Source organism: Oryx dammah, unplaced genomic scaffold (genome assembly GCF_014754425.2).
Source record: "Oryx dammah isolate SB20612 unplaced genomic scaffold, SCBI_Odam_1.1 HiC_scaffold_12, whole genome shotgun sequence".
In the NCBI taxonomy this organism is placed as follows: Eukaryota; Metazoa; Chordata; class Mammalia; order Artiodactyla; family Bovidae; genus Oryx; species Oryx dammah.
In genome coordinates, this window is record NW_024070196.1 from 65435737 (window position 1) to 65450558 (window position 14822).

The following is a 14822-nucleotide window of genomic DNA, read 5'->3' on the forward strand; positions in this document are numbered from 1 at the left end:
GTGCCCGCCCCGCCCGCGCCCCTTCCCCGAGCCGCCCGGCCGCGCGCGGCATTGTGGGAGTTGTGGTCCCCGCGGAGCGCAGCGCGGCGTCGGCACCGGCGGGGGGAACCGGCTCGGCTCCGGCTCCGGCTCCGGCTCCGGCTCCGGCTCCCGCTCCCGCTCCGGCTCCGGCGGCTCCGCGGCGCGGGCAGGGGGCGTCCAGGCGTCCGCGCCCTCGGGCGGCGGCGTCGCCCCGGCCCCAGCGGCCGCCCCCTCCGCCCCGCGCGCCCGGGCACAGGTAAGCGGGGGTCTCCCGGGGCTGCGGGGCGGGAGGGCGGCGCGGCCGGGCCGATCGCTGCGAGACGGGGAGGAGGCGGCGGGGGCCGGGCGGCTGCAGGCCCACGGTCCCCACTCCCGGCGGTGCGGCTTCCGAGGATGTTCAGCGCCCCGCATCCTAGCCCCGCGGAGGGGCCCCCAGCCGCCCAGCGCTAGCTACGTGCTTGAGCGCCGCCGCCTTGGCAGTGTTCGCGGCCCGGGCATCCTCCTCTTCCTCCCTGTGGCCCCTGGCGACCCTGTCTGCCGTGTTCACACCCCACCCGCATTACCCTCCTCGGTGACCGTCCTCCTTGGTCTTTTTCCGGTGCTTGCTCTCCTCCTCCCCCCACCCCTGTGCATCACCCACTTGCCCCGTTTCCCGTGGTGACCCTCCCTCACCTGTCCCATGAGGTATCACCTTAAGCCGTCTTCCCTAATCACCCACTTTTCCTGTCAATACTCTAGTCATCGTCCTATTCCTCATCCGCCCCCCGCCCCCGCCCTCCTGGTGGTCACCATCTGTCTTAACCTATCCTGTGTCCTCCCCTTTTCCCCTAGTCTCCTGAGTGGGTGGGTGCTGAAAAAGCTGGCCCAGAAAGTGAGGAGGAGAGGTCTGGGGTTCTCCGCAGCAGAGGGCTGGCCCTGGGCAGGCTCCTGGTTACATGCCTCACGCTTCTTGCCCTGCTCCTTGGAGGTCTTCTAGGGTGGCCTGACCATACCCTGAGAGTGAGCAAAAGCTCTTTAGCACTGGGCAGCCTCTTGAACTGGTGATGTAACTGGACTAACCAGGTTCGAGCTGAGTCTCTCTCCTAGATACTCATTGTACCCGAAGTTGTGTTTGATGGGACTTGTTCACCCAAAAGTGGCCACAAATTCAGACCCTATTCCCCAGAGCCGAGTGACTTAAGATCTGGAGTTATTAAACTAAGGACAGCAATGAGGTGTCCCCCTCCCTGAGGAGGACAGCAGTGGAACAGATGTGCAAAGAAAGCTGAAAATGACTGAGGCAAGCGCTGGGTGGGGAGGGAGGGGGAGGGCAGGGATGGAGCTTGGTGACATTCATGCCCTCCCAGCTGGAGGGCTGGGGTCTACGAGTGTCAGATGGTCAATAAGCCAGTGCTTGATAAACTGCCAATCACCCTGCAAAGGTAAAGGTTTAATTTAAGTGTCACGTTTCAGCTGTGAGCTTGTTAATCTACCTCTGGGCTTAGGTTCTGCCAGGATAGTTTGGCTAGAAGTAAGGGACAGGTGTGGAGTCCTGTGAGCTCGGTACTGTTTGTGAATTCGTGAGCAGGGTCTGAAACTGGGGTTTGGGGCAGCAGGAGCTTCTGCTGTGTTTTGTTTTGAGTTCAGCCCAGGGAGCGTTCATGGCTGGCGTTGTACACAATGAGGCTTTCTGGGGGTGGGGTGGGGAGGGTTAGCAGTGTGGGTGTCCAGTAGAGAGAAGCCCCTGTCATCCACCCAGTCCCCGGGGGTCTTCATTTTGATTGATTTGAACCGTAGGCAAGGCTGATGGAAAGGAACACTTAAACAGGTGTTTGTTAAATTATAATCATCTCTTGGAACCTTTAAGAAAAATCTTTCCTCCTGAGAGACTGGGTGTAAAAGTTCCAATTAGGGCTTCAGCTCAGTGAGGGGGGAAATCCTTTTAGTAAAAGTGCTTGTTATCACACAGATGTTAGTTTCACACTGAATTTCAAGAATCCTGGGGTTCTGTTTGGGAGAAGGCTTGCAAGCAAAACACCTTTCTGCAGGATTTTCCTTCCCTGGTATTTAAGAGGAAACAGCTGCCAGTGATGGGAGGACCAGGGCCCTGGGCGGGGTTGGGGAGGGGCTCTTTCCATTCAGGGACCCAGCCTTTCCCTTTCTCCCGAACCTGTGAGGAAATATGGAGGACGCGTGAGGACAAAAATTTAGCTTCTAACCTCCCCACTCTTGTATTTTTCCTAGAAACATAAAAAATGTCCATGAATATTCAGCATGTGTGTTTCTGACTTACTAAATATCATAGTCAAGTGATTCAACCTAAGCTGGGAAGATAAAAAGTAGGGAGTTAAGGAGAAGCTAAGGGTTCTGCATGTCTGGGGACAAAAGAAAAAGTCCCTTGAGGTGTGTGGCCACAAGAGTTTACCTTTGGCTGCTGGAATTCTCACTGCTGAGGGACCTGTCCCTGACGGCCCACCTTTGGTTTGCAGGCTCCTAGAGATGGGAGTCCAATGTCACAGAAGTCGTGAGATGATGACCTGATCATAAGCACTTTCAACCCGTCATTCCCCTCCACACAGATGAGCAAACTGAGAGTTAGAGAGGGGAGTGACCTGCCCAGTTTGGGTTCTTAGCCTTTCTGCTACGTTGCAAGAACGCTTAGGCCAAATTTAGTCCCCAGAGAAAGGGGAGGGTACAGCTTTCCTGTTTTTGTTAGTTGCCTTCTCATATTCCTGGGGGAGAGGAGAGAGGGTAGTACCAAACAAAATTTCAGAATTATTCTCCTCGAGATGAGAGAATGTTACTACACATGTAGTGGAACATAGACCTGGCTGTTCTCTGATTAAAAAGAGGGTGGACAAAGAGTTTCATCTGGGAAGCATCTCTGGGCTTTTTTGTTTTTTAGTTTTATTGGAGTCGAGTTGCTTTACATGTTGTGTTAGCTTCTACTGCACAGGAAGATGAAGCAGCCAGACTTACACATATACCCCCTCTCGTTTGGATTCCCCTCCCATTTAGGTGACCAAAGTGCATTAGTTAGGGTTCTCCTGCTATACAGTGTGTTCCTATCAGCTGTTTATTTTATACATAGTATCAATAGTGTATATATGTCAGCTGGCAATGAGACAGCTGGGCTCTGATCGTCTTTTAGATTATTAGGATAATAAGCATGCTAGACGTTGGCCCGAAACATAAGTGAGCTACGAGGTAAAGCGCTTCTGTCTGGTTTGGAGGCAGAGACCAGAAAGGGTTTCTGTTTCTCTCTCCTCACTCTGTCCATCGTTTCACTTCATAATCCCATGAGTGAGGCCAGTAGGTAGCCTCCCAAGCCAGTAGACAGAAAATGCCCAGTGTCTGCCACGGATTGACCCCAGGGAGCCCACTTGCTTTTCCAGCTTGATTTAAGCCCAGCCTGTGTCAGAAGGGCAAGAGATTAAATAAACAAGAATGATGAAGTGCTGTGAAAGAGAAAGTAAAAAGGAGAACATGAGGTTTTAAGTGCCTTTGCCACTTGTAAGATGCTTTTGAATCCAGATTTCTCTTTAATAAAAACTACAAGAGAGTTGGCTTCCCTACTGGTCCAGTGGTTAAGATTCCCAGCTTCTACTGCAGAGGGTGAGGGTTCAGTCCCTGGTCGGGCAGTTCCATTACAGAGATTTAGGGAGATGCAGCATTTATTACATACCTTCTTTACAAGAGTAGGGCAGTAGATCCTGCTTTGAGGTGAGATGGGCTTTGTGTACCCGCCCCCACTGCATGAACTGGGGTGTTATAGGACCTCTCTGAGCCTCAGTTTCCTCATCCATAAAGTGGGGATCATAGCTCCTCCTGAGGATGACACAAAACAGATGGGACTGCTGCAATTATCCAACAGTACTTGACCTAGATTAGACACAACTGGCGTTTTGGGAAATGGGGGAAGAATGCACAAGATGAGAAGTGTGTCCTCTTCCAACAGGGATCTGATAAAACGATCTGGGGCTTTTTGCATTTTAGTTGAGGACTTTTCTGAGTGTAAAAATTGATGCCGGTTTATTATTATTATTTTCAATCCCAGGTTTGGATTGCCTAAAAAATCATTGCACGGTGACCTGCCCCACGTCCTAAGGCGACCTCAAGCCACTCCTTCGCCCCCCGCCCGCAGGGACTCCCGCTGGGACTGGAGCGGTGGGCGCAGAGGTCGGTCCATGCCACCCGCAGCAGCAGCCCAGGACCCGCGGCCGCCATGCCCCCGCCGGCCCAGGCAGCCCCCCGCCCCCGGCGCTAGGCTGCAGGGCGTCAGTGCCCTCGGGACCCCTGAGGACTGACCTCGTCTGACCTCGCTCCAGACCCCGTCAGCTCCCCCTAAAATGTCGCTCGAGTGGCTGGTGGCCTGGGGCTGGTCGCTGGACGGCCTGAGGGACTGCATCGCCGCCGGCATCCAGTCGGTGCGGGACTGCGACACCACGGCGGCGGTCAGCGTGGCCTGCCTGCTGGCCCTGTTCGTGTGGTACTGTTACCACGTGGGCCGCGAGCAGCCCCGGGCCTACGCCTCAGTCAACGCCCTGATGCAGGGCCCTGACGCGGCGGGGCTGCAGAACGGCTTCGTGTACTGCCAGTCGGCCGAGTGCGTGCGCTGCGGCCACAGCGAGGGCCTCAACCAGAAGCTCTACCACAACCTGCAGGAATACGCCAAGCGCTACTCGTGGTCCGGCATGGGCCGCATCCACAAGGGCATCCGCGAGCAGGGCCGCTACCTCAGCAGCCGGCCGTCCATCCAGAAGCCTGAGGTCTTCTTCCTGCCCGACCTGCCCACCGCGCCCTACTTCTCGCGGGAGGCGCAGAAGCACGACGTGGAGCTGCTGGAGCGCAACTTCCAGACCATCCTGTGCGAGTTTGAGACGCTGTACAAAGCCTTCTCGAACTGCAGCCTCCCGCAGGGCTGGAAGATGAACAGCACCCCCAGCGGGGAGTGGGTCACCTTTCACTTGGTCAACCAGGGGGTCTGCGTCCCCCGGAACTGCAGGAAGTGCCCACGGACGTACCGCTTGCTGGGAAGCCTTCGGACCTGTATTGGCAACAATGTTTTTGGGAACGCGTGCCTCTCTGTGCTGAGCCCCGGCACCGTCATCACAGAGCACTACGGCCCCACCAACATCCGCGTCCGGTGCCATTTAGGTAGGTGGCGGAGGCGGGGCCTCCGGTCCTGAATCCCGCCCCAGGAAAGCTACGCACTTCATGGCACTCTGATCAAAAATCGATGGGTCAAGTGTACACAGTGTTGGCAGCAGAGATTGAGTCAAAAAAGAAAGGCATGGTCAGTATCAACCTACTCTGTGACAGGTGCTCCATTCAGAGGCCCTGTCTGCCCTGTCCAGGCGGGGAGCTGCCAGCCGCATGTGACTGTCCAGGGCCTGAAACGTGGCCGGTGCAACTAAGGAGCTCGATTTTTACTTTAATCCAGAAGTTAAAATCTGGCGGTGGCTGCTGTATGGAACAGAGTAGCTCTAGAGCCAGAGGCTATTGAAGTGGTTCTGGAGGTTTGTCACGACGTCCAGGAGGCTGGAAGATAACCAGAGTGCCTTCCTAATCACAAGGACGAAGTGATGCTTGGTGTTACATTGATTTTGTTCAGACTCTACGGAGGTTGGTAATAGGTTTAGTGTGTGTAGCAGTGGTTTTCAGAACAGGATCTGAAGTCAGGTTGCCTGTGTTTGCATCCTGGCTCCACCACGAGCTGGCTGGGTTCCTTTGGACAAGTCAGTCCACCTCTCTGGGCCTCAAGTTTCCCCATTTGGAAATTGGAGGTAAAAAAGACCGTTTCTTACAGAGCTATGTTGGTAGTGTGAGTTGTGAAGCCTTTGTTCAAGCAGAGCCCGCTAGAGAGTGTTCTTGTTTAGTTGCTAAGTCGTGTCCAACTCTTTGTAACCCCATGGACTATAGCCCGCCAGGCTCCTCTGTCCGTGGGATTTCCTAGGCAAGAACACTGGAGTTAGGAGTGTTCTTGAGAGTGAGTACTCGATAAAAGCAGGCTCAAATGCTACTCAGTGAAGAGGGATATTAGTTCTCCAGAATGCCTCTTCCCTGGTGAGTCGAGATAACATGTTGGTTACCAGGGCAACGGTGCCACAGGTTAGCATCCCACACCAGAAGAGCCTGGGGGAGGCCCAGCTTAGTGGTGTGACCGCCCCACCTGTGGCGCGGACGGGGGACTAGCACATGGAGGAGCCCAGGATGGGCTTGAGCAGAGATATCAGAACTGGGCTCCGCAGGGGACCTTGGGGCTGCCAGCGGCGGTGGGGGGGGGGGCGGGCCTGAGCCCCTCTCCCCGGGGCCCCTCTGCTCCTCCTGTGCTCTGTCTGTGAGGATTGGACAGAGGGCTTTACTGCTTCAAAGAAAAAGAAAATTAGATTGAGGCAGTTGACACCGTTTTGAGTAGTTCAAGAGTAAAAGCAGGACACGATCGGGGCCCTGGAGGGAGTGGCCTGGCTTCATGGCCGGCTGTGAGACTTTGCACAGTAACTGTATCTCTCTGGGCTTCAGTCTCCACATCTGTAAGATGTGCAGATAGTACTCACTCACAGGAATGTTGAGAGGTTCTTCCATGGGCATTTGACACAGCGCCTGGCGCATAACAACTTTCGATAAATGGCAGCTAGGATGTTAATGATCAAACGGTGTGCTGGGCAGTGTGAAAAACTAATCCATAGAACGTGGTCCCGCCCCCAGGAGACAGAAGAAACTGTGCAGGCTCCGGAAGCACACACACCTGGACTCAGATCCTGGCTTAGCCCGTTTGCCAGGCGGCTTGGGGAGGCTCTGAAGCTGTGCCTCCGTCTTCTCCTCTCTGCAGTGGGGGTAGTACCCACCTGGAGGGCTGATTGGATGATTAGAAGTATGTCCTGCGTGTTAAGTGCTTGGCAGGTGGAGGGCAGTCAGGTAAAGGGGGCTCTGGTTAATCAGAGACGCTACATGATCGTCCAAAGTGATGGTCGTGGTCAGTAAAGTCTCTGTGCAATGCACCCGGATGCGCTCTGAGCTCAGGGGACCCGGGCGCTGCAGCTGGGCTGCTCTGGGGAGAAGGATCTGACCCCATGGGACCCAGGGACCACTCGGGCAGAGCGAGGGAAGAGCTGTCCCCTGGAGCAGGGAAGTCCGCTGCTGGGCTGAGCTGGCCCAGTCGGTGGGAGCAAACCACAGGGCACCCCCCCCCCCCCCCCCCCCCCACCCCGGTCAGGCTGAGGAATTGAGGCTGTGGGCACAGGAAGCAATGCTGTTCTTGTTAAAGGTTCTCCTTGTCTTTGGAAAGCTTCAGAGCGGTGTGTGGGGAAGGGCATCTGAGGCAGAATTCCGGGCAGTGTGAGCAGGAAGGGCTGGTGGCAAGAGCACCCGGGATCTGCCCCCTGGGTATCAATGCCTGTTGTGTATCAGTGCCGTGTAATGCGTGTGTTTGTAATACGTGTCTGCACGGGCCTCTATATGACCTGTCCTTCCCCTCCCCGAGTGCCTCCTGCCACCAGAGAAACTGGGTCACCCGTGTCACCCTGGACAGCAGGCGGTGCTGGAAGGCGGCCCACCGGCGTGGGCTGTGCCATGGCCAGGGCGAGTGCCAGGGCTGGGTTTGCCATTTCCTTCTCTTCTCTGTCCTGCCTACATGATCCACCCAGAAAGGAAACAGGGTGTGTGAGACTCATGTGACCTTGTGTGTTGACTGGAGGGTCTGGAGCATGAGGTCAGAGACAGGGAGGGCCTGGTACATGCTGGTGGCCACACTGTCACCAGTTAACCTGGCCATCGTGGGGAGGCCCCTGCGGTTCCGGGACTGTGCCCTGGAAATGCACACCCACCCCTGCCTCCTTTTCTGCCTTTTGTCCTCATGGGGCCTGGGGGTGTCATTTCTCTGTGTGACTGCAGCCCCAGCGCCTCCAGTTGGCACAAGTTTGCCGAGCCTGCTCCAAGCTTCCACTAGACGTGGCATCACTTAACCCCTCTCCACGCTGCCCAGCCATCACCCCGCAGTGCGTAGGGGCTGCAGTGTTCCCAGCCACTACCACAGACCTCCAGGGAACCGCCTCTGGAACTAACCAGGCAGATGTTAGCCACGAGGCAGGTGCCCATTCTCGTCGGGAAGCCCAGTCAGGCTCTCGTCCCTTTGTGAGTATTGCTGGTGTTCTTGGCCGTCTGGATGGTGATGCAAGTGGGTCAGCTCGTGTCTGCCTTGCCCGCCCTGCAGGCCAGCTGCCAGCCTCCTGAGGCAGGGCCTCGCTGGACAGAGCCCTTTTTCCTCCTATCTCTTGTCTCTGTTCGTGGGCGGTGGAGACAAAGCAGTAAGCCCTAAGCCAGAGAGGCCGGAGACGCAGGACTGCCGAGGCAGTGTGGGGGCCTATCCCCAGGAGCCACCCAGATACTCTGTCTGTGGGGGTGCTGACTGTTCCTGCCAGCCAGGCTGGCTCTGGCAGTTAGCTGGGATGGTGGGCCGCAGGGAGGCTGGGGTACAGGGGAGGGAGGAGGAGGAGAGGGAACTGGGGCTGGGAAGCGCAAGCCAGGCTGTCTTTCTGTTGTACTGTGGGGACTGGTAGTGAATCACTACCCAGAGAGAGGGGAGCTCCTTTCCAAAACCCTGGGGTGGACTGTCCCTGCGGAGAACCACCCATTCCTAAAGGCCTTCTGCACCCGAACCAAGCAGTGAGGGGACACACGGAAGGATGTGGCCCGCGGGGCTCTCCATCACAGCCAGTGAGTGGCAGGCTGAACCCCTTTACGACCCTGACCTCCCCCAGCAGTTGTCACTGTAGTGGGAGAGGGTGGTTCCAGAGGCAGAATGGACTGTCAGCTGAGCCAGTGAATGTACTATTGAGAGCTGAAACTGAGCGTCTGCGGGGAAATTGACAACCGCTTAGCATCACTGCTACTGACCTGTCAGCTCACACTTCCATCATACTGTCTAGTGTCAGACCAGCCTGCTCCATGGAGCCAGACAGACTGGGGTTCGAATTTCAGTTCCCTCAGGGCTGAATAGCACTCCCAGCTGGTCACTGAACTTCCCTAAGGCTCAGTTACTGCATCTGGAAAGCATGTGAAGTGATGTCTGTAAAGTGTATGTTTAATGCAAACCCCTGCTCGCAGTAAGTCTTTGGTGGTTGGTAGCAAGGACACTGGTCGCATAGCCTGGAAGGCAAGTACGCCCACGGCCCCTCTTTACAGACGAAGAGCTATGGCTCAGAGAGGTGGAGGGATTTGCTTAAAGTCACCTAGCACATAAATGTGGTTGTCTGACCCCAGGTCCTCTGTCTTGCCCTCTCCTCCTCATGGCCTCTGTTTCAATTCTGCCTCCATCCATGCTTCCTGGAGCCATCCATTGATGGTTCAGGGGGTACATGAAATCCTCAGGCTGTTCGGAAGCTGTTTCCTGTGTGTCAAGGGGACGTTAAATCAGAGCGGTGGGTGCCGACTGGCCCAGGGTTGTGGTTGTCAGGTTGGGACACAGGAGACAGAACCCCACCATGCCAGCGCCTCTTGCAGGGCCCGCTGCCTCCCAGGTCGGGCCCACTCACCCTCTTCCGAATCAGTTAGGTGGCTACAGGTGCCTAGGCAACCAGAGTGCCAGGGGCCCAGCGCCCTTCAGACGCTCAGGTTGGAGATGGGGGCGTGAACATGTACGCACAGCAGCGTTTCAACCAGACGCCGTGTCCGGGGTTATATACCCGAGCCCCCTGCCCCGCACTTGTGTTGAACACAGTGGCTCCCTCTCTGAGGATGTCAGTCTGTTACCTCTCAAAGCTCGACGTTTCTTTAGGGGTGTCTCCAGTTTCCCAGAGTGAGGCTGGGGAAACTTGGCCTGTGAACATGCCATGCTCAGGCCTTGCGATGGACCCCAAGGGGGGGGCACCCTGAGGGTCTTAGCATCTTTACTCTCAGCTGGAGCAGCCCTTGCCTCTCGCGCAGGTGGAGGTCTGATCCCACCTGCCTCAACCTCCAGGGGTCCTACGGCTGGGCTTCAGGAGTCTCCAGGTGAGGTGCAAGCCTCAGTCGGTCTGTGCTTTAATCAGAGGTGTCCCTGGCCCAGAGCAGATTAAGCCACGGGAGGAGGGAGCATTTCTGGGTGTCTGGGTGCACAGCCTGGCTCTGTCCTAGCAAACTGCAATCGGGGCTCCCGAGGGGTGAGGGAGGGGGAAGGCGGGGCTTCGGAAGTTGAGTGCCACCCCCCAACCCGCCGAGGCTGCCCTCCTGACTTCCAGCATCCTGGTCCTGCCCCTCTTCATCCTCTCCTCTCTCCTCTCCCCCAGGTCTGAAAACCCCAAGCGGCTGTGAGCTGGTGGTGGGAGGGGAGCCCCAGTGCTGGGCAGAAGGCCGCTGCCTCCTCTTCGATGATTCCTTCCTACACACTGCGTTCCACGAAGGTGAGTACCTGTCTGCTCTGTGGCCGCCTTTAAATATAAACATGTATATACTTACATGTACTTCAATTTTATCTCTTTAGAGCTGTTTCTGGTTTCCAGAAAAACTGAGCAGAAAGTCCAGAATGTTTGCCCCCTTGATGTGACCTTCCTCTGCATATACTTTCCCTTTATTAACATTTTGCATGGCCGTGGCACGTTTGTGAACAGTGGCTGCGTCATAGTTTACATGAAGGTTGACCCTTGCTGTTCGTTCTGTGGGCTTGGACAGATGTCATGGGTCTGCCACAGGAGGAGAGCATGCAGTAGCTTTCCTGCCCTAAACGTGCTCTGCGCTCTGCTCTGAACCTTCTGGGGCCCTCTCCTAGGGTTTGTTCAGGGAGAAGGCGAGCCTGCGCTCTGTGCCAGGGGGCAGGAGGGGTCACTGCCCGGGTGCTGCCCGCGTGGGTCCGTCTCCACCGTGGTCCCGGCTCGGGGCGCTTTGACCTTCTCCTCTCGCCGCCCTGCCCTCCCCTCCTCCAGGTTCAGCAGAGGACGGCCCGCGGGTGGTTTTCATGGTGGATCTGTGGCACCCGCACGTCGCGGCGGCCGAGCGGCAGGCCCTGGATTTCATCTTTGCTCCGGGACGATGAGAACGTTGGTCGCGCTGGAGTCGCCAGGAGTGACAGTGGATGTGCCTGCGTAGACGGGGTTGCGGCCCAGCCCCCGGCTCCGTGTGGACCCCATCCATGCTCAGAAACCTGCCTCAACCGAGAGCTCGCATTTGGGACTTTTGTGTTTTAAGATCATGTTGGGTCCCTTTTTCCTTTGGTTATTGAACAGTAGGGAATTTCCAGCTTGTATTTCCTTAGATTTTTCCCCCCCTTCCCATCGTTTGCTTCTGCGATTCCTTTCTGCCTAAAAGCGCGTTCCTTTGCGCTGCAGCCAGAGGCCCGGTGTCCCTGCTGTCTGGTGTCACGCGCGCTGCTACTTGGTCTTGTCAGTGCTCTGAAGTAGAGTCGCCAAACGGTTACTTGTCTGAATGTAATAACATAAATCTTCTTGTGGTCATCTTAAGAGGAAAAAACAACAACAACAAAAAAACAACCAAAAAACTGCAAAGCAGAGAGCTGGCGAGCATGGCCTCTGCTGCTGTTACGTCACCTGGGGCCCTTCCGCTGCCCCAGGGCAGGGCGCAGTCTGCAGTCAGCATCGCCACCTGGCCCCGGCCAGCTGCGGCATTGGCAGGGTGGCCCTGGTCAGGGGCAGGGCCAGCCCACCATCGCTCACCTCACCCCGAGCCCCATGAGCTCGCTCACGGCAAGAGCCTTGGGCTGGCGGGACCAGAGGCTTCTCTGTAAATGTGGCTTTCCGAACAGAGCCGGGGTTGGCGTCTTCTTCTCCTTCGAGAGCCCAGCCGGGGCTCCCTCGGATCTGTCTCTGAATGTGTGATTCGCTTACCTCACTGCCTACAGAAGCCCTACTGCCAAATCGGGCCCGGGAGGTTCCCCACTTAAGCTGTGTGGAGTCCACGGCGCTGAGCGTTCAGACCACCAGGCTGGCCCATGGGCGCCAAGGTGGGGCGAGCAAGGCCTCCCTCCTCCGGGGACGTTCTGGAAAAGCCTCTCTCTGGCAAAACTGGGAATCGTAGGTCCGCCCAGGATGTGTCTGTTTTTCGCTTTGGAGTTCTGCTGCCTGTGATTTTCCATTTGTCTGTCTGTACATAAACGTTCAAATGCTGGGCTCGGAGATCACGCTGGGGTCGGCCTTGTGCCTGTCACCACACAAGGGCACGGCTCCGGCCCCCCTCAAGCCAGCGTGTGCTCGACCCTGGGCGACCTGCAGACCCAAAGGACCCACAGTCTCAACGCTGGCTTGTTGGTCTCCTGTGAAGGATGTGGCTGGGTTATGGCACCAAGTCTGGAAATGGCCCCATGTCAGCCCATGTGTAAAGGAGTCATCACCGGCCACACGAGAGAGGCATTTTTGGAATAATGTATTATTGCAGAGTTGGGCTGATAAAGCCATGGAGTGGCATGGAACACACAGTTTGTCCCGTGTCCAGGTCCAGCATCAAGAAACCATGTCTGCGTTTGAGTACACTTTCTACACATCTTTTTCAGCGATTAGGATGCAGGAAAGGGCAGAGATTTCTGCCCCGCCCGAAGTCTTTCTCCTCCTCCTCCAGTTTCTTGTTGAAGAGTCACTGAGGTGCATGATCTGTCTGCATCCTGACTGCTGTCTGTCTACAAAGCCGGCAGCCCACACCCGTCCCCAGCTGCCTGTGCTTCCGTGACGCGGCTGGGGACCAGGAGGTAAATAAAAGATCTTGCTGAAAACCAGAGTGACGTGGTGAAGGTGGTGTGTGGGGAAAGAGACGTGACTTGGGCAGAAGCTTTGAGCTGGAGGCTCTTGGTTCCTGGATCATGTCATGGAGACAGGTGGGACCCTGAAGGTGGTCACATTCAGTGACTGAAGCGAAGTGTAGTTCTGATCCTGGGGGAGAGGGAAGGAGCAGACCTGTGGAATGTTCAGGAACTGCAGGCGTCAGCCCCAGGTAGAGAACCAGGACCCTACCCTGCCTCAGAAAAACTGAGTCGGGACTCAGTGCTGGGAACTCGCTTGGGCCAGTCACTGTCCTTCACCATAGAGACGCAGTGACATCGGTCCCCTTCCTGACACCACGGGGGTTCTGAGCAGTTAGGGAGAAACAGGTGAGGAGGAAATGTGGGTGAGGGGGAGCTGGGTGAACTCACGGGGCCAGTGGTAGAGGTGGCCAGGGGCGCCGCGTTGCCTGTGTCTAACCTCAGGGCCCAGACCCTCGACGGCTGCGTTTTGAATCTTGCCGCTTAGAAGAGGGACCAGGGCTCTGGTGACCTGGAGCTGCCTGGCTGCCGGGTGTCTTCACAGCAAGGATGGCCGGGCCGCCATGGCTCCCCTGAAGGGTGCGTTGCCAACTTGGCAGTCGCTAAAGTAATTCACACATCATGGCGGGGGATGCCCGAGGTGAGAGAGGGGAGCTGGCCTGCCCGCCCAGCTTCGGATGGGAAGCCCTACCTTCCACCGGGAGACACCCAGCCCCAGCTGGCTAGGCCAGAGCGGTTGCTCAGTGTGACAAGGTCATCTCCCAGGTCTTCTGTGCACCTGCTCATCACCCCCCAAAGTCACCTCAATTGTCTGGGTTCTGAGCTCCCCTTGGTGACATCGAGTGCCCTGCAGCCTGTGGCGGGAAAGGGGGAGGGTAGTCCTCACTCACTGATTTTGCACTTTGCACAGTACGGTCACCTGGGGGGCTGTTGAGAAATACTGGTACCTTCCCCCACCTCCCCCAAGGCAGTCCCGTTCTTTGTTTCAGCTCATTTCCTGGGCTGAATCTCCTGTGTAGCTGGGGCTGAGGGTCGTTGCCCTGAGTAGCAGAGATGATGAAGCCTGTGAAACCAGCCAGCTGGAGGCTCGGGGCTGAGCTGTGTCCCTGTGACGCTGGACAGGCCTCCTAATCTTGGTCTCTAGGGGACAGCCACTGTTTCTAACGCCCTCCTCCAACGGTACTTTGAGGAGTCTCTTGTAAGAGCGTTAACATTGCCATTCTCAGTCCTTGCGTTTCTTCGACTTGACCCAACCCCAGCTGCAGGACTGGGCATATAACCCATACCTGACCAATCAGAGCTTTCCAGATCCCTGGGTACCTTGGATTGGGTCAAGGCTGGGCACATGACCCACATCTGATCAATCAGAGCCTTCCAAACTCCTAGGTCCTCGGGGATTGGGTCAGGGCTGGGCACATGACCCACATCTGACCAATCAGAGCCTTCCAAACTCTTAGGTCCTCAGGGATTGGGTCATGGCTGGGCACAGGACCCCAGTTCTTTCCTGGGACCGTTGAGAAAAAGGCAACTGTTGATGGGATGGGAGTGGGGAATCCAGTGTGAAGAAAATCTGTGAGTGAAACCCACAGAGGAGAGCAGGTCTCATCTTGTGGAGACATCTGAATCTTGATAGAGCTTTGCCTGGAAGCAGCCCTACCTCTGGCCTTTTCCATCACAGGAGCCAATAAATGCTCTTAACTCACGTCCAAGCTGTTGTTTTCGTCTGCTGCTCCCTAGGTGTCCAGATCCACTTTGTGCCTGATGCTCCCTGGCCTAGGATTAAAGGGAGGCTTCAGCAAGATAGTATCATGGTGAGCTGTGGGTGGGTGGGAAGTGCTCCCTAGGCGTTTTCAAAATGTAAACACGATAAGCAAAGGCTCAGTGCAGAGTGCTGTGTTTAAGGATTATCACGCTCTGCTGCCAGCCGCCTCGCCTCCCCATGACATGTTCGTCCCCGCTTGAATCTTACTAACCAGATGTAGACCCTGGGGACAGGACAGAATGAGGCCCTGTATTTTAGAGCTGCTGACAGATGGCAGCAAAAATACTCCAGCAGAGTGCAGCGTTGGGTGGCAGGAGACAACACACGCAGAGATTGACG

At 56.4% G+C, this 14822-nt stretch overlaps 1 protein-coding gene across 2 annotated transcripts; it reads left to right on the forward strand.

Annotated features, from left to right (window-relative positions):
* The first annotated feature begins 232 nt into the window (after positions 1-232).
* ASPHD2 (aspartate beta-hydroxylase domain containing 2) lies at positions 233-12699 on the forward strand. Of its 2 annotated transcripts, none has more exons than XM_040250983.1 (4): positions 233-277; positions 4058-5157; positions 10266-10379; positions 10899-12699. In XM_040250983.1, the coding sequence occupies exons 2-4, from the start codon at positions 4350-4352 to the stop codon at positions 11006-11008; spliced, it is 1032 nt and encodes a 343-aa protein (XP_040106917.1). In that variant the 5' UTR covers positions 233-277; positions 4058-4349; the 3' UTR covers positions 11009-12699. The 2 variants fall into 2 exon arrangements, with proteins under 2 accessions (XP_040106917.1, XP_040106918.1); XM_040250984.1 differs by lacking the exon at positions 233-277 and having other exon boundaries at positions 4241-5157; positions 10899-11012; positions 11831-12699.
* The last annotated feature ends 2123 nt before the right edge of the window (positions 12700-14822 follow it).